Here is a 24,211-nt window from a genome sequence, read left to right as displayed (position 1 = left end):
TCCAGGGACCGCGCTATGAGCTTGTATATCTGCTATTTTTGAATAACCAAAGTGTAAAATAATGCTTTTTAGCTAAAAATCAAAAGATTACACAGATGCGTTCCGGGTCTTAATGGGTTAATGTAATGCATTTCATAATAATATAACACCTGTATAACAATGATACAATGTATAACTTTGATGAAAACCTGTGTTCAGGGGAAACTACTAGGCAACAAGGCAGATGAGGCCTGGGTCATGAATCGTCTCATCAAACAGCTCACTGACATGGGATTTCCAGTAAGTTAGACAAATCCCTCTCCTGACTGAGTGTGAAGTTAAACTGAAATGTTGCACATCATTTATTACAGTCGCTCTCCCACTTAATGTCCTTGGCAATTTTTTTGTGTAATTAATAAGCCTGACAATTAATGTCATTCTCCCGACACAAACTGTTGTTTGTGTCAGTAGTACATTTCACATAGAACGCGAATTAGGTGAATTAGGTGATAAAGTGACGTTGATTTTTATTTGGAATACGGTCGATTCTTCTGAGATTCCACACCATGAATAAAAGCATCAGCCTCTATGAATGAGGCATCAATAATTTGAATAGTTTTCATGCAAAAATATTCCCTTGCCAGTATTTCACATTTTCGTATCGTTTATTCATCATGCCCCTAGTGTGTAAAGGCCTTTAGGCTCCGTTCACTTACTTGTGCATACGGTAGAAATGCACACTAAACACCAAAACTCTTTACTGGAGAATTTCCAATTTTCAGTACTTTTACTTCTACTCCACTACATCTCAGAGGCAAATATTGTACTTTTAATCCACTACAATTATTTGACAACTTTAGTTACTTTGCAGATATACATTATTATATTATAAAACATACATTAATCACTTCAGCCCTATTTTATACCTAGGCTATTTGAAAAGCTCACAACGCGTCGCATCGCGACGCGTTGAGAGCTTGTATATCTTGTAGATCTGCTGGCTTGCAGATCTGCTATTTTCAAACATCTTAGTACTTTTACTTTTGGTACTTTAAGTACATTTTGATGCGACGCGTTGAGAGCTTGTATATCTTGTAGATCTGCTGGCTTGTAGATCTGCTATTTTGAAACATCTTAGTACTTTTACTTTTAAATACATTTTGATACCAATGTAACAGAGTATTTCTATAATGCAGTATTGATACTTTTACTTAAGTAAGAAATGTGAGTACTTATTCCATCACTGGCTGACAGTCCCATATTGTCCGTGTGTTCACAGAGAGACCCTGCTGAGGAGGCTCTGAAGAGCAACAACATGAATCTGGACCAGGCCATGAGTAAGTTTCTGCCTATTGTGTGCACATCGTCGCTGTTGGGTAGAAACCTCGTACATATAAAGCTTAGTTACTTTTTGGAAAAAGGAAAGAATAACCTGTGTTCTAATGGATCCAATGTAGTTATTATTTTTTTAGTCAAAAACTCTTGGGAAGACTGGTTCACATATTGGTTAAATTATTTATAAGAACCCACAAACAAACAATGCATCACAAACGTATTGTGTGCTTGTAGACCTGCTATTTTCACTATCTTTTGAAAATATAAAAAAATGTATGACAATGTTCACCTATGCCCAAAATAGAGCCGGGTTGAAAGTATTAAAGGATACTGTGGATGTCACATTTTCAAATGGAGGACATCCCATTTTCTGTGTGTATACAAATTACAAAAAAAGTGCAAATGTTTAATTTTATTTGTCTTTAGATTGTAGTGTGTCAATGCCTATTCCTCCCTCCTTTCACCTCTCAGGCGCCCTGTTGGAGAAGAAGACCGAGCTGGACAAGCGGGGGATGGGCATGTCCGACTACAGCAACGGCCTGAACAAACCCATGGTGTGTCGGCCCTCCGCCCACTCCAAAGACGCCTCCGACCGCAACCCCTTCCTCGACAAGGTATGACCCTAAACCTAAACTGATTCAATCCCAGCTCTATACCTGCAGTTGTGCCGGAAGTGTCCTTTGAGCAAGGCCCTGAAAACCAACCTGCTCACGACAAGCAGGCTGGTACATCAGCCATCATGTCAAGAATGATAAGGACAGTAGAAAAAAATGTAACACAGCTGAAATTTGACTGGGTCTGGGAATCAGAAGGTCAATGGTTTGCCTCCCAGCCTGCCTGTCTATGTGTCGGAGTGACACTTAATCCCAAACTGCCTCCTGGGGCCCGTATTAATGGCAGCCACTGCTCCTACTAGTTAGGATGAGCAAATGCAGAGGACACATTCTACACATGTGCCAATGTACTGTAGCGCAATCTTGTCACTATAAAAATGACCACAATTTCCCTCTTTCTTTTGTCCCCAATTTGTCTTTACCCCTCTTTCTTTCTCTCTTTCTCTTGCTCTTGCTTTCTCATTCTGCCTCTACCTCTCTTCTCTCTCTATTCTCACTCGCCCCACTCTCCTCCTTTCCGCTCTACCAATCTCTCTTTCCCCCCCTCCCCTCCCAACCCATCTGTCTCTCTGAACCAGGATGGGGGCATGTCAGATGACGCCTCCCCCTCACCATTTCTGCCTTCCCCCAGCCTGAAGCTCCCCCTGGCCAACAACAGCCTGCCTGGGCAGGGACTGGGACAGGGCAACCCGGGGCTGGCCATGCAAAACTTGAACAACAGACAGGTAACTCATGCAGGACACGTAGTAAACTAGCTCTCCACTAGTTTTTTTGTTGTTGCAGAAAACACACTTTTCTGTCAGGGTTTCCATCAAGGTACAAAGCTGTTGACTCTTGACACACAGTCAAATCCTCTGAGAGTGTCAAATGTATCGTGGGTCACATATTTTCTAATCTCTCCCGAGTTATAAATCAATAAATTAACACTTCGCGATTTACCGTGCAATTCACAGTAGCGTTCTTTATGGCACTGATTAGATTCACTTAAATGGTCAAATACAATAAATCCACTCTAATAGTAAGTGGCACTGGTGCAGAGGCAGGCTGACCACTTGAATACGATATTACATAAGAGATGTTACAAAGAATCCCATGACCAGCACATAATACATTATGTACACTACATCATGTACATCTACTGTATACATTGAATAATCTACGGCTGTGACCATGGCGATTTGAATGCTGAACGCCTATTCAGTGAATGAACAACAACAGATGAACTGAATTAGTCCAGCCACTCTTTCCGTCTCACACACATCCACATCCCTTCTTCTGCTATTGCTCACTCAAGTGTTTTTATGTGCGGACGACCTTGCCTGAAGTGACAATTGAAACTGGATAGTTGAGTCCTATCAAATGTCGTCCCGAGAGGCCACCTCGGCCCAGAAAACTCGGTGTGTCCTTGAAGCCCCAAACAAAGGCCCTGTAAGCGGCCCTGGTATTACAGCGACTGAATAGAAGCACCTCTATCCCTCAGCAGAGAATAGGACACTCACAATAACCCCCAGGCCATTTAGGACGGGGACAAAAAGCCCAATAATAAGTGTTAGATGAATCCAACTTGCTATGCTTTGCTTGCTGATGCTCCTCTGCACTGGCCTTTCTTGCTGGCTCATAAGGTTTGGTCCGTCTGATAAAAGACGTTAGTTGGTTTTTAGTAATGTTTTTTATATTGCTATTGCTGTTGTGAATGAGATTGATCTGAACTACAACGAGTTCTTTTTGTGTGTTTTTGGGCGGTGCAACCGCCCCTATATGTGAGGTTTGGACATCCACACCCATTGCACCCCCCCCAACCCTGCGTTGTGATTGGCCACCATTGTACCCCCCTAACCCTGCACCGTGATTGGCCACCATGACTCTATTCAGGACTGTGATTGGCTAGAAACACATGACACATGTGCATAGCCCTATAAATAGGACTATGCACTTAAAAAAAACACTTTTATGTTTTTTTTTTTAAGTGAATCACTTCCATCACTGTGATGACCACTGTGACCACATCGCCCACTTCACACTGGGTGTGATTTTTACTTTTCTTTTCCTTTTTTGGAGTGGGTACATTGGTGTGAACTAAATATTATATAAATGACTTGACAGCAGGTTGCTCATGTCTCCACCTCACACCTTAGGCATCATCTGGCTATTTGCTGTATGCTATGTATTGTAGTATGTACAATACAATATACATAATATGTGTAGATTTAGGCTTGATGCTTTGTCGCCTGATGTGTGTGTCGTCTTAAAGGGTAACTTTACTGGTATTTAACGATAATCCTATCGTTCTTATACGGGCCGTTCTTTGTGTTGAGAGCCTGAGGCAAGAAACACTGCCAGCCTATGTAAAACGACACGTTCTGATGACTTTAACGTGAGCTGGTTGTGATTTTCCAGCGTGAGCTCTCAGAAACGTGGAACGCACTGGGAAGCATTAAATCAAATCTTCACCTCAAAGCAGAATGATAGGAGTTATGTTAAAGCTGAAGAGCTGAAATGAAAAATATTTTTTCACACTTTTATAGCATAACCGTGGTCACAATGAATGGAGGCATTTTTAACAATAGATTCCCCCCCAAAAATGATCATTTCTTTTGTATTTAAATTTTTTATGTACCTAAAAAGTTCAATCTTAATGACCTACTGTCAAACAAAAATGTAAAGCGTGATTACATTAACTAAACAGGTCCTAAACAATTTCATCCAATAAAATCATGATTTCATTCACCTGTGATTCCCATAATTCTATATCCCTCTTTCACACGCAGCCGACTCACTATGGAGACACTAGAGGGCGGTGCTACTCTGTTTCTGAATCTAATTCAATATCGTGGCCTGACAGTGCATCACAAACGTAAACAGTACCCCAAAATATGTATCTGAAAACATTTGAGGTGAGAAATAGGCAATGCAGCTACATAAACATGATTTGGCTACTGCCTTGTTGAGTGTGACTCAGTGAGTCAGTGTAGTTGCATTTAGTTGCATTAGACCCCATAGCACGAGGGGATGGGACGGTCAGCTTAGGCTGTGATTGGCTGAGACATACCCAGTCTTGCCACAAACCCTCTTCCTTTGGTGTGTCACCCAGGTGGCACCTTACCCCTAACCCTAACCTTACAAACACTATGCCTAACCCTAACCTTAACCCTAACCATCAACAATGTGGTCTCAAAAATCCATTCAATTTGGACATTCTTAACATGCAGCGAAGTTCCCTGTTTGAATGTGACTGGACTGTACTTTGTGTACGTTCCTCTGTCATGTTTGTGTCTCTGCCCATTTTATGTGTGTTATTACATTCTCTGTCTGCCATGTGTGTGTGTGTGTGTGTGTGTGTGTGTGTGTGTGTAGATGCAGAGTGGAATGTTTGGCAGTAGCGGGGCAGCACAAGCCCGGGCCATGCAGCAGCAGCAGCAGCAGCAGCAGCAGCAGCAGCAGCAGCAGCAGCAGCAGCAGCCGCCTCCTCAGCCATCAGTGCCACCTCTCAGCTCCCAGCCTAGTCTACGCTCTCAAGTGCCTCAGTTTCTCTCCCCTCAGGTAGACACACACACACTCTCTCATACTGTAGTTTGCACACCCAAGCTTGCTTCAGAGATCTGTCTCTCCAGTCTTACCCTTAACTGCCATCTAACCTTGAAGTTGCATAGTGTGATATATTCTCTTATTGACAATTTCCTTTCTCATTTCACACGCCGTGAAATCTTTTCTTTTTATCTTTATCACCTTCATCTCTGTTACCTCTCTTTTACACCTTCTTTGCAAAAACATTTCCCTGCCAGCAGAAGCTCTTGTAAATGCATGTGGTTATTTACAAGATAGAGAGATTGATACGTAGATAGATAGATACCTTTATTATCCTGCGGGGTAAATTCAGTCGCCCAGAGGCGGCACAGCAGTTGATGTTACAGAGTTACAGGAAAAAACAAGAAGCATCAACAACACAGAGCAACAGTATACTGAATAAAAACAAATTATGTGTCCATTACAGTGCTTCAAGTGTCTCACCGTATCTTGTAATAAAATAAATAATAATAGTTATCAGTGCAATGCCAATCAAAAAAGTGTCCATTCGGTCAGTGCAAAAGCGTGAGAAGTGAAAGTGCTCACAGTGAAAAACAGCAACAAAAAAAACCCTACCCAGCTAGGAATGTCATAGAAGCTATGTGTCGTAAGACTCTGTGTTGTGAGCTTGTAGATATGCTATTTTCAGTGTGCCACACCAGCGTGCAAGTATAAATTAAGCATTGCTGATGGACTGTCCTCTTCATGTTTGCCATCCCTCTAGGTTCAAGCACAGCTCTTGCAGTTTGCAGCAAAAAACATTGGTCTGAACCCTGCACTTTTAACCTCACCAATAAACCCTCAACAAATGACCCTGTTGTACCAACTTCAGCAGCTGCAAATGGTAAGTCAGAGGCCCGCTGTTCACTCTCACTCAGTATCAGAACTTAAACTTTTTAAGCCTGAATCATACTTCGACGGTGTAGCAGCTCAAGGAAAATAACAGACTTTCCTCGAACGACATGATCTTACAACAAAGGCCTCGAGCAGAGATAAGGTTTCTGATTTAATATTGAAGGCCCCTGCCCTTAATCCAAATAGAAAATTAAATCAACCTTCACGGAGACGAATAATGTGGGATTCTTTATTTAGTTTTTAGATATAAATGATGAGAGAGTAAAACCGAGTTCAGCAACATAATTGTTTTTAGACAAACGTTGAAGCAGTATGTTTTATCAAACCTTAATTTATTATCTAGAAATGAAACATGCACTGATGCAATAATACAATGAATCATCTTTTGTCTTTCCAGGCGTACCAGCGTTTACAAATCCAACAACAGATGATGCAGGCTCAGCGCAACGTTTCCGGCCCCATCAGACAACAAGAGCAGCAAGTGAGTCCATTCTCACACGCGTGCACACGGACGCACACGCACGCACGCACACGCACACACACACACACGACCACTGGCGCACACACCCTAACGGTGGGAAATCTTTTGATAGATAACAACAAAACAAAAAAACAAATACCTCACACATGTCACATGCATTGCTAAAGTGATGTTGCACAAGCTAACATCGTATGCTTGCGTGCAAAATACTTCACTACATATAGGAACTTGTGGTTCTGTCAGGAATTGACAAATCGCATGAACTCTCTTCTCCTTTCTCACAAGTTTGCAATAGCAACACTGTGAGACAAAGACAAAACAACTTCAACAACAACTATTATTGTCACATCACAAGTTTGTGGGTAGAAGAGGTTTTTTTTTGTACGAGCTCCCAATGTTTTACAGTTTCAAGAAGAGAGTTATAAGGGAAAGTAATAAAGACAGAAACAAGGTAAACAAGTGAGATAACAAGAAGATGTCCTCCAATGTCAAATACACATAAAGTGCATGGTCAAAATTGAAATCAAATGAGACAGAAGGTAGAGAGACATTATATATGGCAACAGATAAAGAATCACAGTCTCTGCAGGGTAGAGACATCCCTTAGCAGATATCAAACATTTAAGTGTATGCAGTCAGTGCATACACTTACGTACATGTACGCTTCGGTGGAATGTGATAATACCTCTGTTGTCTCCATCATATCACAGTAACTTTAATGTCTAGACAAAAATGTTGTCTAGAGGGACTAGTGGAGAAGAGATCCAGTAGAACTAAGTCTTTTTATGTTTGGTTGCGCTCGGGTGTTGCGCTCTGAAAATAGCAGATCTACAAGCTCACAACGCGTCGCAGCGCGACGCGTTGTGAGCTTGTAGATCTGCTATTTTCAGCATGCAACCAAGTGTAAAATCAGCCATTATGACACCATCAAGGCACCGCCAAAATACATTTATGTACAAGTATAATCTTATGATATTTAGTCGAATAAAACCAGACTAAAACTAAAACATTTCAGATGACTAAAATATGACTAAAACTAAATGGAATTTGATTCAAAAGACTATGACTAAAACTAAATCAAAATTTGCTGTCAAAATCAACACTGACGCTGTGGTCTGCCCGTTTTTTTTCCTCCAGGTCGCACGTACAATCACCAACATGCAGCAGCAGATCCAGCAGCACCAGCGTCAGCTGTACCAGGCGCTGCTGATGAAGCAGCAGCAGCAGCCTCCCTCTCACTCCTCCTCTTCGTCCTCCTCCTCTGGCCTGCATCCCCCTGGTGGCCCCGCCGGCGGCCCCGGTAAATCAGCCCTGGACCCTTACCCGGGCCCACATCAGGCCCCGGGCCTCTCCGACACACTGCACACCAAAGAGCCGCCATCTTCGCCCCACAACAGCTACAGCACCTACCCTCTCTGTGAGTCTGTGTGATCAACGACCTTATGCAGGCTTATGCAAAGGCTAAAATGTAACTTAAGGAGGAGTTCACCCAAAAAAGGACTTATTTTCTATCAATTACACACCCCATGAAGCATTGATTTCATGGATTTATTTTTGTTTTTGTGGCATTCCTAAGACAATAATTTGATGACCGTGTGTATTTCCGGTAGGAGACACAAATAATCTACATTGGCCGGTAGGAGACGGGAATCAAATTATTAGCTTAGGAATGCGACAAGAACAAAAAAGAATCCATGGATTCAAGGCTTCATAGGGTGTGCAATTGATAGAAAATAAGTCGTTTTTTGGGTGAACTCCTCCTTTAGATAGCATGTCATGTAGACAGATGCAAGGTCATTGTTGACCTGGCATCCTATAGTGTGTGTGTATAGTTTCAATGTACAGGCTGATGATAGGTTCTTAGTTTATGTATGTATTAGTTATTATTAGATTATTGGTTTACTTATGTATTACTTTATTATTAGATTACCATTTCTATGCATTTGATGTATTATCTCCATGCCGTTTGCAAACGAGCAAACGGCATGGAGATGAAAACCCACGTTCAAATTAGTTTGTTTCCTATTCCCAAGCCATCAGACCTCTGTTTTGTACAGTAGTTAGAAAACAAAGACCTGTTTGGTCATGCCGGTAGATGACCGTATAGTCAGTGCGTCAACCGCATAATCACAAGACAAGAGTGCTGCATGTCGTTCCTCCTCTCTACTCTCAGCATTCTCTCTCTCTCGACACTGTCCCATCCATATAAAGCAGAACAACTGCCTAAAAGTCATCTTAACCACTTGAACCCCGGCATCCCTATTCTGATGGGGAATGTTCGTCAAAAATAGCCGTTCTACAAGCTCACAACGCGTCGCAATGCAACGCGTTTTAGATCGTTTTTAGATAGAGCTTATTAGATCGGCTATTTTTTGCGAGGAGATAAGGTGTAGAGTGAAAAAACTGTACCAACAAGTACAGTTAATAAAACACAGATATGTTCTCTTTCTCACTCTCCCCCGCAGCTGGACTGAATCCAAACATGAATGTAAACTGCATGGAGGTGGGAGGTATGTCCATGAAGGAGCCCCCGCAGCCCCAGTCCCGCCTGTCTCAGTGGACGCACCCCAACTCCATGGACAACCTCTCTGGCAACTCCACGCACATGGACAACAACCTCAATAAGCATGGTAAGCAATGCACAGTACAGTACAGTACATCAGTGGTTCACTACCTGTGGGTTTGGGCCCCCCGGAGGGGGGATCCCATTTTTTGGGGAGGTCCTCCGATGACAGTGAAGTGACAATTTAAGGACTTTTAAGACCTTTTTAATACCTCAAAAAAAGAAAGAAAAAAAGACCATTACTGCTTCTTAAAAACAGGTCAAACATTGGTCAAATTGTCAAATATTATAGGACCAACACCAAATCTCTTCACCGAAAATAGCTTGTAGATCAGCTATATTAAATGCCCAGAATATGGATGCTATGTGTTCAAAGTCTGTTCTCTTCCCATTTGGTTCTCAGGTGCCATATCTGCTGCCCCCAATGGAAAGCCCCCCCAGCTGGAGGACTCTTACAGTCCCTACAATCTGATGTCTAGCTCCGATTCCCCCAGCAGTCCCCTGGTGACCCAAGACAGCTGGGGCCAAGGCAAGAGCCCCAACGAGAAGATCACTAATGGGACCAACATCACCTGGCCCCCAGGTGAGGACAGTGTTTAACCATGGAAGAGTGGTAGTTGTCAAACATAGTACATTTCTAGGACCCCCAAATGCAAACATGCAAAGCCTTTTTTCATAATTCTGAAAAGTTCCTAAGTTTCATGTAATGAGATGAATCATGGATACAAAACTAACGTTGAAAAGACAGGTGTTCACGAGTCTAGTCAGAAAGCAATGCACAGCATTTATGATAAATTAGTACAATTCCACTTGAGATTATGTTATGAAACAAAAATGTAATGAATGTTGTTTCTGGTTAGTAATTTAATAACCCGCTGGTCTTTTCCTTTTGCTTACCCCCAGAATTCTGCCCAGGTGTTCCATGGAAAGGCCTTCAGAATATCGACCCTGAAAATGACCCCAACATGACCCCTGGCAGTGTCCCCAGCGGGCCTACCATCAACACCAACATCCACGATGTCAACCGATACCTAATGAGGGACAGGAATGGAGGTACGAACATAAAAGAAAACACAGCCACAAATATTAGTCTTAAGCCCATTCAAACCGGGAACGCATCTGTGTAACCACTTTATCCATATTTTATACTTTGGCAATTCAAAAATAGCAGATATGCAAGCTCATAGCTCGGCACAGAGTGCCGCGCTATGAACTTGTAGATCTGCTATTTTTGAAAAATCTTGAACATTTGAAATATTTTTTAAAGGTTTTGACTCGTCTTTGCTTCTGGGGGTCCCTGGAACAAAATATTTTGAGATGGGGGTCCGTGGCCAAATACATGTAGGCCTAATTTTGGGGGCCCTTGCATGAAAAAGTTTGAGCACCACTGATATATAGCAACAATAGTTTTTCAGAAAAGGATTTAGAAGACATTTGTAGATGTGTTCCCAGATTGAATGTGTTAAGGAAGCTACAAATGTCCTTCCTCTTAAGCCATGAACCTACATGACGTAATTTGGTCAAAATGGTCAAAACCACTAGTGTTTGACAACCTGCACCACAGGTCCCTATTCCACCGATGAGTTTGTTGTTTCTTACCTTCATGAATTAGGTCACAACACTTGATACCGGCTCCATTAGCCGTTCATTCTGACCCGACTGTGTTAGTTAGTTATAAGTTAGTTAGTTATATGTTAGTTAGTTATATTTCAATGTAATCATGTGAATGAAGAAAAAAAAACTTAATTACATGGGAATGACGTCGCTCTAATGTGGATTTTGGACCACTTGTGGCCGGCCTATGACGTCCGTCTTGTGACATTATCTATAACGCGTACCGTATTACTCCAAATTTGGACAGGGTTTCAGCCCGATCAAAGCCCCACTGACTTCCATTATAAAATTAAAGTTACAAAATAGTGTAGGTACTTCTGTGGCAGCGTGCATAAGACGTTTGGAGCTGATCCAGACGCACAGACAGACCGGCACTCTTATAGACGAATCCACAGACGCGCTGCCTGTAGGCAGCCATAGCTGCGGTGTCCAACGCTACACCACAGCAATGGCCGCCTACAGGCAGCTACAGGCAGCGCGTCTGTGAATTTCGTCTATAGACGGCTAGACTAGCCATTACCTAACTCATAACTACGCCTTTGTTAAAGACCCAAGGGAGTACGTCCTACCGTCTTAGACCCTATAGCAACCATCAAGGAAGGAAGTTCCTTTACTATACGTGATGTGTGCACACACTTGCCTTTAGCCACGTCTGATTGCGAAAGTGAAACGCTTCCTTTTTCCTCTCTCTCTCTCTCTCTCTCTCTCTCTCTCTCTTCACACGAGTATTTCTTCACAAGCATTATGTCAAAGGTCACGTTAAAAGAAATCTAGAGATCCGTTGCCCTGGTTTTCAAAGGCAGGATCCAGAAACTCGTTTCCTCAAACCCTCTCTGAGTGTTGCGTCCACTGGCAACCACCCGACTAGCACAGTGACATGCTTTTTTTCTGTAAGATGTATTTAGAGTAGGGGTCTTCAACGTTTTCAGGCCAAGGACCCCCTAGCTGAGAGAGAGATGTACCAGGGACCCCCTCTATATTGTATAAAATTGTGTTTCAGATTTTTTTTAAAAAGTTCACTTGGTTTGCTCTTTTTTCCCCTCTACACCTTATACCTCTTTGCCAAAAATAGCCGATCTACAAGCTCACAATCTGCTATTTTCGGCTAATGTTCCCCTCAGAATAGGAATGCGAGGATTCAAGTGGTTAATGTAAAACAAAAAATCATATCACACAAAGATTTGGCGGACCCCCTGTAGTAACTCTGAGGACCCCCTAGGGGTCCCGGACCCCCTGTTGAAGACCCCTGATGAAGACCCCTGATTTAGAGCCTGTTAGTTGTGATTATTTTAACAAAAGACAGGTTTTGTGCATAAGTCTGAAGAAATGTTGTTGTGGTGGTTGGTGTGATAGAAAGTACCACTTCCAAAGTGCTCTCAGTAGTAACTTGCATCTCACGCTCACCTCTATGTTGCAGGTAAACTGTCCGACATGAAGTCTACCTGGTCTTCTGGCCCTATCTCCCATAACCAGGCGTCTCTGTCCCATGAGCTGTGGAAGGTCCCCCAGGGGCCTCGCAGCGGCGCGGCCCCCTCCCGCCCCCCGCCAGGCCTCAGCAACCCAAAGCCCTCCTCCACATGGGGAGGCAACTCCCTGGGCCTGGCACAAGGCTGGAGTAGCGCCTACACCTCCGGTAGGTGGTCTTACATCAGCAAAAGCAGTGTTTTCACTACAATACAAAAAGGGTCTGTCCTGCCACAGATCATAATTTACATTATAAGCATTAGTCTGACGCTATGACTTGGATATTTACCAAAAGCACAGGTTTTGGTAAAACATTTTCCTTTTTCAAAATGAGTAATTTAACAATGCAAAGTTCCTTGCGAGGAACCAGAACGACCAAAAGTAAAAACTTATTAAACAAATCTGTCTTATGTACCACCACTTAACTAGATTGCGTTACAACATCCGAATATTATGATCATCTTTTTTGTTTATGACAAAGAACAATTCTTTAACAACAAATCACATAAAGTTGAATCTCTGTTCCTGGAACCCTTTATTCTATCAAGGTAGAAAAAGCAAGAGAAGCATACTGTATATAAGATGAGTGCTGAATGTAATGATTGTGTTAAGTATATATGATTTGAACATGCACAGCACATCTTTATCAGACCTAAATTTACCCTTCAATGTCTTGTTTATCCCCAAAATGACTGGATATCATCGGTTTTGCAGCAATGTGTAGCAATTGTAGAAGTATTCTCCCTTAAAATGTATTTGGCCCCTCATATATAAAATAAATGTAAATATAAAATCTAATATAAAATTGAAACCTGCTGCTGATCAATGCATTTCTGCGTTTACGTGTGGACAGAGATATCTTTGTCATGTTTTTAAACGGAGAATGGAAATATCCGTTTAGAAAAATATACATTCACGTGTAGCCTAGACCACAGTATAGGTGTGGTTGTTGAGTTCCCCGCACTGTGTTCACACACACTTGTATCTAGGTAGGATAACACCCTCCCAGGATGTGCCGTTCTGTTGACAAACTGCCATCCTGAGGTTTTTGCGGTGTACCTGTGACTTCAGTTTGACACGTTGAAATGGAAATTAGGTCACACTGAAGTGTCACACTACTAGACAAGTAAACAAAAATAGAGTTTCCCAGAAAGTAAACGATTGCGTGCAACAGAACATAATTGGCAGTGACAAGTATGTTCTTTTCTCGCTTTTGTGGAATTAACAAGAGGTAGTTTGTACATCTGACATTTATTTATGTGTTTTCAGAAATTATTCAAAGGCATATTAGACTGTGCATCTACCCATTTTGATTGATGAATCTTTTTTTTCCTCATCTCTCTCTCTCTCTGTCAAACACACACACACACACACACACACACACACACACACACACACACACACACACACACACACACACACACACACACGCACACACGCACACACACGCACACACACAAATACACACAGAGGCCACCACCTGGAGTACCGACAGCTCCAACAGAACCAGCACCTGTGTGGTATTGAGGAATCTCACCCCACAGGTTAGTATTCTCTCACTCATGTTGTGGGACTCCATATAAAAACTCTGTATGTGTGCCGCATTGCTAATCCAAGGTTTTGCATTGCTAAGCAGTTTTTCCCCTTTGGGGAAGGGGTGAGCAATCATGCAATAACATTGTAGCAAGTTAAAAGTGGGATTTCTGCAATGCAGGAATCTATCAAAAGAAAAACATACAACCTCTTTTAATAACCACGTACAGAAATGCAGTCAAAATGACATTGTCTGTAAACTGAGCAACTGTGAGATTAGAGGTTTGGAACATAAGATAAAATGTATATTATTAACACTATATATTATGTGTGTGTGTGTGCGTGTGCGTGTGTGTGTGTGTGTGTGTGTGTGTGTGTGTGTGTGTGTGTGTGTGTGTTTCGTTCCAGATCGATGGTTCAACTCTGCGGACCCTGTGTATGCAGCACGGCCCCCTGATCACATTCCACCTCAACCTGACCCAGGGCAATGCCGTGGTGCGCTACAGCTCCAAGGATGAGGCTGCTAAGGCCCAGAAGTCCCTGCACATGTAATATACAAATTGTCACTTTTGTTTGTTTTATTTGTGTGCATGTAGGGGGTGTCATTAATGCTTTACCATGTGGATGAGATTTTTTTTTAAATTATGCTTTCTGGACGTGTGAGAGGTTGAGAGGTTGGGGTGGTCACTCCTTTTGATGTATTTCGCTACTATTGTTGTATTTTGCAAATGCAAAGCCTATCGAGTTTGTGCAAAAACTGTAGCACTCTATTGTACAAAATGTACTTTGTAGTAGGGAGTTAATCCATTAAGACCGGGAACATATCTGTGTAATTTTTTTGGCTATTCAAAAATAGCAGATATACAAGCTCATTGCGCGGCAATGAGCTTGTAGATCTGCAATTATTTTAAAAAATCGTGGGAAATTTGTGCAAATGTTTGAATATATATAATATGTTTTTTTATATGCTTGACATGGGTGTTTTGTTCCACGGACCCCCATGAAGCAAAGATTTGAGCTACAAATGTCCCAAGATTTGTAAACATTTTCAAAAAAATCACACCCTGTGTGAAGGAAGCGGTGCCTTTGGGGCGGGGCTTAACTCATTTCAGTTCGTCCCTATTGGTGGTCTGAGTCCACTTACCAAATTTGTACTTGGTAGCATGCTGCAAACTGGAATAATGGCTGTTTAAAGCCCAGCCAATGGGCAGACAGAGGAGGCGGGGCTTAAGTAATTACAGTTCGTCCCTATTGGTGGTCTGAGTCCACATACCAAATTTGGACTTGGTGGCATGCTGCAAACTGGAGTGAGGGCTGTTTATAGCCCAGCCAATAAGAATGCAGAGGGGGCGGGGCTTAATTAATTTCAGTTTGTGCCTATTGGTGGTTTTAGTCCATGTACTAAATTTGAACTCCGTAGCATGCTGCGAACTGAAGTTATTGCTGGTTAAATGCCGTTCTCAAACGGACATAACATACGGACGGTCGGACATACGGGCGTCAAGTGTGCGTGTGTGCGCATGTGTGCAGTATTGGCGCGTGTGTGTGTGTGTGTGGGTTGAAGTGGCGCATGTGTTTTGCCGTGTTCAAGCATACGGACGGACATAACATACGGACGGACGGACGGACGGACGGATGGACGGACACACACACGGACAGAGTCAAATGTAGAGCGGTTGGCACCGCTAAAAATAGCAGATCTAGTGCTGTGCACCGAGTGCTGTGCTATGAGCTTGTATATCTGCTATTTTTGAATAGCCAAAGAAATCTTAAAATGACACAGATGCGTTCCCGGATGGAATGGGTGTTTGAACCTGTGAATGCTAACAATGCCCTCTTCCCCCTAAAGGTGCGTGCTTGGGAACACCACCATCCTGGCGGAGTTTGCCGGCGAGGAGGAGGTGAACCGCTTCTTTGCACAAGGCCAGTCACTAGGCGGGTCCACCACTAGTTGGCAGGCCAACCCGGGACCCAATCAAACCCGGATGGGCGGCGGGACGACGCAGTCTCACCCCATTGGCCACCAGTGGAGCAGCGGCGGTGGCACGGGAGGAGGAGGATCCAAGTCCGGCGGAGGCGGCGGCGACCTGCTGTGGGGGGGAGTGCCCCAGTACACGAGTCTCTGGGGGCCGCCCGGCGGAGACGACGCCCGCGTGATCGGGAGCCCGACACAGATCAACACCCTGCTGCCTGGAGACCTGCTGAGTGGGGAGTCCATGTGAGGATGACGCCATGAGAACGATACGATACGACCCCCCCCCCCACTAAACCAACCAACCAACCACCACTATGTCTCACTGCTTTGAGTCCACTGGTGGGAAAGAAACATGTAAAAGAAACGAACAGGAGCAAAAACCCAAGCAAATCATGTGGCGATAATCAGTATCAAGTTAAACTGTTATGAACTGTGAATCATGAATCAGAAGACTGGGGTCCACACCACCACAAGATTACAGACTCCAGTCCCTCTCTTTGTTATCCTTTTTCTTTCCTTTTTTTGGTTTACATTTTTTGAAGAAAGAAGAGGAAAAAAAAGGAATTTGTTTTTGTTCTTGGAAAAAGGCGTTTGAGAAAACCGAATGAAACTAAGAAAAGACGACACAGATGAACCTTCAATTGTTTCTTTTCTTTTCTTCATTTGTTCCATTAACTATACATCACATTCTGTGTGAAGTGTTGTTTTTTTTAGGAGAAGCAATCAAAGCTGCCATTTGAAACTTTCCTTTACCCTCCAAAAAAACAAAAAAAAAACACACACAAAATAAATCTCCCAAAATTAAGACTTAAAAACTACCATTCCCAGCATGTCCATGGCCAATGATGTGGTTCAAAGACTTTTACTAGTTATGTTCATGTTAGTGTCTCAGCACTAATATTAGCCTTAAGTGCTCTCTGGCCCAGGTCCTTCCCAAGCCGCCTTTTTTTTGTTGTTGTTGTTGTCGTTTATTTTCAAAAACTGAAGAAATAGCTGAATACTTGCACAGTTCCATCTCTGAGCCAGCAAGTGGTACAGGACACAAATAGTGACCAACCATGTCACTGGGCAGTAAAGAAGGCCTGGCCACGTTGGCTGGCCCTACCAATCATCAGCTTAATTACGTTACGTGTTCTCAAAGGGATTGTCATTGCTTTGACTCCTTGTTTTATTCGTAGGCCTACTAGATCCAAGCGCATTCTTGAAATCTATCGCAACATAAGCTGAGAGAAGATTATTTGTCGACCTAGCTTTGTGTGTTTATTTGTGTATAATGAGTGTATATGTTCGGTGGCACCTAATCATTGACGTCTGCGAGCCCAGAACCTACCAATCGCAAGACTGTCTACAGCTCAAAAAAAAGGAAAAAAAAGAAAAAGAATTCACCTCTTGGTTGATTTGTCAAATGTCCGTTCCATTATGAAACCCAGCAGTTTGTATAGTCCACCAGTTTCTGGAGACAACTAGAATATCATTTCACCTTGATGTGACAATTACATTGTGCAATATTCACCACAGACTCTTCCGTCCATACTCAAAGTCAACCGGAGCTGGTTTCATGTTTTTTTGTTGTTTTATCCTTTCTCTCTCTCTCTCTCTCTCTCTCTTTCTCTCTCTCACTCTCTCTTTCTTTTTTGTCGCTGTTGTTGATTGCAGCAAAGACTTTTGGAACTACACAAATCTTACCCCCTTTTTGACCGTGGATCCCCACAAAGGGACCCCCCCCCTTCCCCCCAGTCCACTGAAACTGTTGGGTGAACTTTGCAGAGAGGAAGAGACGGGTTTTTAAACCATGCGTGTAAAAAAGAAAGAAAGGAGGAAAAAAACTGTTTGAAAGACTGAAACTGCACGCACATAACTAGGTACACCAGCCCGCGCCTCTTCCTCTTTGCTCGCCACAGCCACACCCAACAGAGACTGAATCTGCAGCGGGATTGGAATGTTTTTTGGGTATCAGGCACAATACCAAATAAGGGGGTTTCTCCTAATGCAGTAGATCTTACGAGTGTTCCTTGCATTTGGTACTGTACAAAAAAAACGGAAGACTTAAGACTTTTATAAATTCAAAGGGTTTTATCATAGCACTTACGAAGAGCAAATCGCTTCAACTGCAATCCAATAAATCAAGAAAAAGGAGCAGCGGAAATACTTTGAAAAGAAGAACACAAAAACGAACAACGAAAAACCTGCTCTTTTATGTACTGTATCTATTCCTTGGAAAAATGTCTCTGGTGTTTTTAAAAAGTGGTTCCTCTGGTAGCAGAATGAAGGGAAACAAAACAAAAACTCAAATGTGCTATTGGACTTTTGGAAGAAAAAGTCCCTACGGTGTATTGTTTCTCCTCTTTGAAGAATAACAAAGTGAATATCACTGTTACTCCAAATGTTTAGCCTTGTTCTGTTTGGAGGCACTTAGACATGCAATGTCAACCAGTCGCCAACCGCCGGCCAGCCAGTCAGCCAGTCAGTCAGTCAGTCCGACGGTCAGTCAGGAGGTGGAGGGAGGAAGGGTAGGGGGGTTGGAGGAGGAGGTGGGGGAGTGGGATTCACTGTGTGCCTCCCTGCAGTGTGGTCCCCTGGGTGGCTGTCACTCGGTCGGTTTGGTCAGTCCTATTTTGGTCAGATGGCGACTCCAGCACAGCACACAAGTCCCGCCCCCCTCCCCTCCCGTCCCCCGGTCTGGCAAGAAACGGCTCCTCTAAGACTGGCCAATCACAGCGCTCGGGGCCCTCGAGGGCCTCTCTCTCTCTCTCTCTCTGACTGCGCCTGCCAGCACTCAGCCCTCCTTGTCATCCTCTTGCGCACTCATAAGTTGTTTCTCACTTTAGCTGGAAGATGAAACAGTCGTATTTCTGGAATATTTGCCAGTGTTGTTATTTTTGTTTTTTATTATCGTTTTACTTATTTCTCCATTTATGATGTATTACTATTATTTGTGTGGGTTTTTTTGTGTGTGTATATGCATATGTTTGTATTACTATATATATATATATATATATATATATATATATATATATATATGCGCATATACATGCAGTGGTCTTCAGAACTGGCTGCTGAACTAGCCCTTCACTGTTCATATGCAGAAACACTTTGGTCAGAGGTGCCTCTGTATGTTCATCCTGTGTATTGAATGCAAAACGAGGATCAATACTACAGACCGTTGTTGATTGTCTATTAGTTTTAACTGATCATGCTTTTTTTTTGTTGGACAGTATTCTGTAGTACTTCCAGGTAGTATTTTGAGATGTGTTAAAAAAAAACTAAAAAAAAAAACGTTACAAAAAAAAGAAAAAGAAATCCCGACTAGGGTGTCTCAGACGCTGTTGAGGTGAGAGTGTGTTTGTTGTTCCAAGCTGCTCCGCCTGCCCACAGGCTGCCCCCCCCTGCCCTTCGCCTAGCTGCTACGCTACGACCTCCTCTTCCCCGTTGACCCTATATATACCAGACCCAGTAGCCCTCCCCATGACCAGTCACCAACAGACCCTCGGCTCTGTTTCTATGCAAAAAGACTAGAGGCTGGGGTCCTTTTACAGCATGATGCCACTCCTGACAAGGAATGAAGCTCTCCTCCCAGAGCGAGGCAAACGACTAAACTCCTTTCTTTTCTCTCTCATGCGCTCCTTTCAGCACTTATAGATGGACACCATTCCTTTTTAAAGTTGGGCTAAACCACCACAACACTGTAATATGTGTGTGTTTATATTATATATATATATAGCCTATATGTGTATATATATAATATTCCAAAACACTCCACTGGAAGTATGCCTTTCTCTCTGTGCTGAGGACCTTTCTGTCAGTCTGATCTCAGGTTAGGGGAGTTGATGACATATAAAAAAAATAACAGATGCAGCTCTCCATTTTTTGTCCTTTCTACTGTGAGAGCGAGTTCTTCTTACACTTAAAAAAGGCCATCTGTGCAATAAGACGCACAAACCTCATGCCTGGAGACCAGGGGACAGGTTAGTAATGAACCCCTTCCCCAAAAATGTGGCCTGCTTGTAATGTTAAATGTTTTAGAGGCCCCATTTTTTTTTTTTCGCGTTATGTATACGAGAATGCCAACTTGATCCTGTTGTGCCAATGTAAATTTTGCTGTGTCATACACTTTACCTTATTAAGAGAGAGAGCACTTCTCTTCCCAGTTTGGAGGATAACCCTTTGTGGAGGAGGCAGTGGGGGGACAGGAGGGATCAAACACATGGACGGCAACACCCTCACCCTGAACAGCCTGAGATTATTTTTTTGTTTTGTTTACTTTACTTCTTTTTTGCTTTCGAGGGGAATGCCCTGTGTTAAGGAGAAAAAAACTTTACTCGTTTGGGGGTTCCAATATGCTACGGTGCACAGTTGATGATGGGTAATCCCGGGTACATATTTTTTTAAAACCAAAAATGAAATTGCATTTTAACGTCATTTTTATGAAGTTTGACATAAAAATCTTTAAAAAAAATGATAAAAAACCTTAAATGGAGAAAAAAAAAAAAGATCTATAATATGTTAAAGCTCTGCACTTCTAGCTGAAACGTCTCCGGTCACCGGCTCTAATTCCACCATCTAAGGAAGGAAGGCTGGTGGTCGGGGTGCCTTTTCGTGGATGCTGTATTTATCTTTTTTTTTTTTTTGGTTTCTTCTTTTTTTTTGTTCTTTTTTTATATTGGTGTCCTGCTCAAAGCAGGTCCACTGAACTGTACATTTCCACAGACCCAGAAGGCTTGGGCCCACTGTATCAGCCCCACTCTCCTCAAACTGCATCAGCGGTACCAAGGAGTGGGGTGGGGATGGGGTGCATTTCAAAAGGTACAAAGTCTTAAAAAAAAAAATAAGTGAAAAAAGAAAAACCAGAAAACAGGAAGAAAAAGAAGGCTACCTTTTTCGGGACTCCCGGTCCTGCAGCACACTAGCAAAAATCACTATTGCCTGTTTCTGTAACTGCCTTGATCCAAGCTCAGACAGACCCAATAGCCGAGGACCTCCCAGCGTCCTGTACTAACTGGAGAGCCCCGACAGTGAAGGGGGTTTATCCATTGCTGCACCAGCATCGAGAGGCTTTCCTCTCCACAGCTCTTATCATCGTCAACAGTACGGAGTGCGGTAGCACACCGTTTATACACCTTGGATCCTATAACCTCTGAAACTTTTTTGTTGTTGTCCTTGAAAAGGTCTTGGTTTAATACAACTGAAAATGAGCAATATGTATCTCCCCCTCCCCCCGCAAATAAGTGATACGAAGGAAAGGATTCGGGTCGGGTTGAAACTGATACTTGATTGGATTGAAAGATTTTCATCTTTCCTATCTGGAGTTGGATATGCACGTTCTCGTTTTAATGAAATATTACAGTACCTTTTGAAGTGCTTGTACTGTATTTGTATTTGTCCGTAGGTCAGGCCTGTCTAAATACCCAACCTGAAAATCACCTGGTTTAAAGAATACTTAACCCAGTACAGAAAATCATAAACATATCAAAACAAAACAAAAATATTGAACACAAATACTTGAATCAAGGAGCGCCAATAATGTAATGTGAAGTATTTTTTTTGTTTTGTCTGACTAGTACACTTCCAGGCTTTTAGAGGACCGTTCAAAATCTAAGTAAACGAATACAAAATCCTAGGGGTAAAAAAAAAAGAAGCAAAAATCATTTTGTTGTGTGCTTGAAAGTCAGAGGTATGTATGAATGTGTACGCAAGCAACTGTGTGTATAGGGCACGTGGCCTGCTGTTATGTTCCACTCAGTATGTTGTTTTTTTGTCAGTTTTTGGGCCTGTCAAAAACTGTATTCTGATAGACATTGTTCTCTTCTAACGTTGCACTGAGTGTCTTCTACCCCTCACTCAGCTAATCGTAGACACACGAGACTAAGTACTGAGGGGGAGATGGTGACAATTCATGTGTATATGTTTACTCAAGGACTTAATGGATTTGTTTTTCTCCATTCTATCTGTAAAATGTTTATCTACCTTATAGTGGCTTTTATTGTGGAATAATCCAATATAAGGATTATCATTGAGTATTGCACCATTTTGTTCCGATTAAACAAAAAGAAAACAAACAAAAAAAGGGAAAAAATGGAAAATGCACAAAAAAAAATACAAATAAAATAAAATACAATAAAAACGAACTGTGGCCATAGATAGTTGTAGAAGGACTAGTAATCCCTATGTTAACTTTGTGGAGAAATAGAAAGGGATATAGTGGGGAGGTGAGTTTGTTACGGGACTCATTTCAGAGGTGCCTATCTTTTCTTATCTGTTCTTATTTCGCAAAGCCACCTGTCGTTTACAAGCATTTTCATTTGTCTGACATTCAAGGAAACAGGAATTTATAACAGGAATGTTGAATTTAAAAAAGGACAAATTCCATCTTCCAACAAATGAATATGAACATGAAAACTTGCAAAATGAAGATTTATGCTATTTTCAGAACTCTGGGATTGATCAGTGTTGTGTCATGTTTCAAGTTTAATTTGTCTTATCGAATTTGTCTTATGTCGGAAAAACTATCTACGTATATATTTGTTTTACATTGTTTTCTTTATGCGAAGCAAATTTGCTCACTATCTTGCACACTCATAAAAGAAATGTGGATCTTGTCTCAGGAAGGCCAGGATTCCAGAATACCAACTCCATTTTTAAGTTTAATGTTTGTGTGGGGAAAAAAGCAACAGAGAAAATAAATCTCAGAGCAAGCACTGAAGGTTGTGGATAGAACAGATTATAAGATACCATTGTTTCTTTATAAAACAAAACAAAAACAAAACAAAAAAAAACATTTGTAGCAAGTTACATATTTACCAAATAAAGGACTGAGAATCAACTTTTTTTAGAAAAAAAAAGTGGAGTGCTTTACATGTAAAATCTATAAGTAGAAATTGCTTTACATAAAAGGATCAGTGGTTTTGATTGTCAAACAGGCAGTGACAGGACATGCATTTGATTTACATGTTTAACTAGTTTCGTTTCTGAGGATCCATCCTGTAGAGTTCAGGAACATTGTGCATTAGCCTACACGTTCTATCATTTCCTGTCTGTTAGTGTCACTGTGTTCCAGTGACACAGGTATTCATTGAATCGAGAGATTTCCTATGTAACGGATGCTTTTCAGAGACGGGCAGAAGTGGAGGAATAAAGCGGTTGTTTTGTTTGTTTGTTTGTAAGATCATGATCTATGCACAAGCGGGAGGGAGAGAGTACAAGCCCCTGCAGTTGTATTGTGGGAGTTTGTCGACTCGTGCTCTGGGGTTCAGGGTTTTAGGTAGGGTGGTTCTCTTTTTTTTTTGTGCTCAAATTTGCTACATTCTACTTTCTATCCCCCCCTTCCTCCCCTCCTCATTATCATTGTCATCCAATGTTATGGCAAACTTTACATTGCGTCGCCATGCTGTGTAATCCTTAACCAATGAGCGCTTATCCTTCTGCTAAAGCACTGTGGGTTGTACTGAAAAAGAAAAAGCCCATGACTTTTAAAGCTGTCTGTTTTTTAAGGGGAGGGGGGGGACTGGGTACTTTGCCTTTGCCTTTCTCTTTACTTACAAAAAAGAAAAAAAAAACATTAAGGAAAATGTCTGTAACTGAGATACAAAGTTGTGGCTTTTAATGTCGTTATTTTTTTTCCTTTCTCCTCATAGAATGTGATTGTTAAGGACATGCACCAGAAAAAAAAAACATTGTTTCCATGAGTTATGGAGCTTCTTTCGGACTATATTAATAAATTGCAATTTTTCTTGGCTGTTACATGAGTGTCTTGTTCGTTATTGTGTTGTGTGTTGTTCAGATTGATTCTTATTTTACTTTAATCAATGCTGAATATCAACACATGCGTCATGTAGCTCAACCTGTTTTGAGCTCTGGACCACTAGCATATTTCGAACAATCCTCAAGCACCACCACACCCCAGCCCACCCCACCTCCCCACTCCCCACTCCCCACGTTTCCCAAGGGGCTTACTGGGGAGAAGGGGTCAATTATGGGCATCACTTCCTGTCGTCAGTCATTTTAGGGATCAAATCAATCAACAATAAGAGGGAACACAACCTGACAGAAATCAGAAAGGGTCATATTAGTCTGCCTTCATACCCTACAAGATCTCCCTCCACACAGCTGATTAAAATTAATGATCAATGCTATCAAGCGCTGAGGTCACTTAAAGGACGACTTCACCCATTTTCAACATATCTTCATATAATTGGTCCTCACTATTGCTCATTATAAGATGGTACCATTTGCGCCTA

General features: G+C 42.1%; 1 protein-coding gene across 1 annotated transcript in view; it reads left to right on the top strand.

The window, feature by feature from the left end:
- Positions 1–23,714, top strand: part of tnrc6c2 (trinucleotide repeat containing adaptor 6C2) — a 75,461-nt gene extending 51,747 nt beyond the window's left edge. The window contains exons 8-22 of the mRNA XM_084068438.1: positions 199–279; positions 1,259–1,316; positions 1,786–1,928; positions 2,507–2,653; positions 5,283–5,468; positions 6,217–6,336; positions 6,745–6,828; positions 7,966–8,245; positions 9,294–9,458; positions 9,795–9,974; positions 10,295–10,444; positions 12,423–12,638; positions 13,940–14,013; positions 14,411–14,550; positions 15,852–23,714. Coding sequence (XP_083924564.1) covers positions 199–279; positions 1,259–1,316; positions 1,786–1,928; positions 2,507–2,653; positions 5,283–5,468; positions 6,217–6,336; positions 6,745–6,828; positions 7,966–8,245; positions 9,294–9,458; positions 9,795–9,974; positions 10,295–10,444; positions 12,423–12,638; positions 13,940–14,013; positions 14,411–14,550; positions 15,852–16,224 — 2,397 coding nt within the window. The 3' untranslated portion in view covers positions 16,225–23,714. The remainder of the gene's footprint in view (positions 1–198; positions 280–1,258; positions 1,317–1,785; positions 1,929–2,506; positions 2,654–5,282; positions 5,469–6,216; positions 6,337–6,744; positions 6,829–7,965; positions 8,246–9,293; positions 9,459–9,794; positions 9,975–10,294; positions 10,445–12,422; positions 12,639–13,939; positions 14,014–14,410; positions 14,551–15,851) is intronic.
- The last annotated feature ends 497 nt before the right edge of the window (positions 23,715–24,211 follow it).

The sequence above is a fragment of the Gymnoscopelus microlampas genome (assembly GCF_963454915.1).
Source record: "Gymnoscopelus microlampas genome assembly, chromosome: 2".
Taxonomy (NCBI): Eukaryota; Metazoa; Chordata; class Actinopteri; order Myctophiformes; family Myctophidae; genus Gymnoscopelus; species Gymnoscopelus microlampas.
This window is presented reverse-complemented; position numbering and strand designations above follow the sequence as displayed.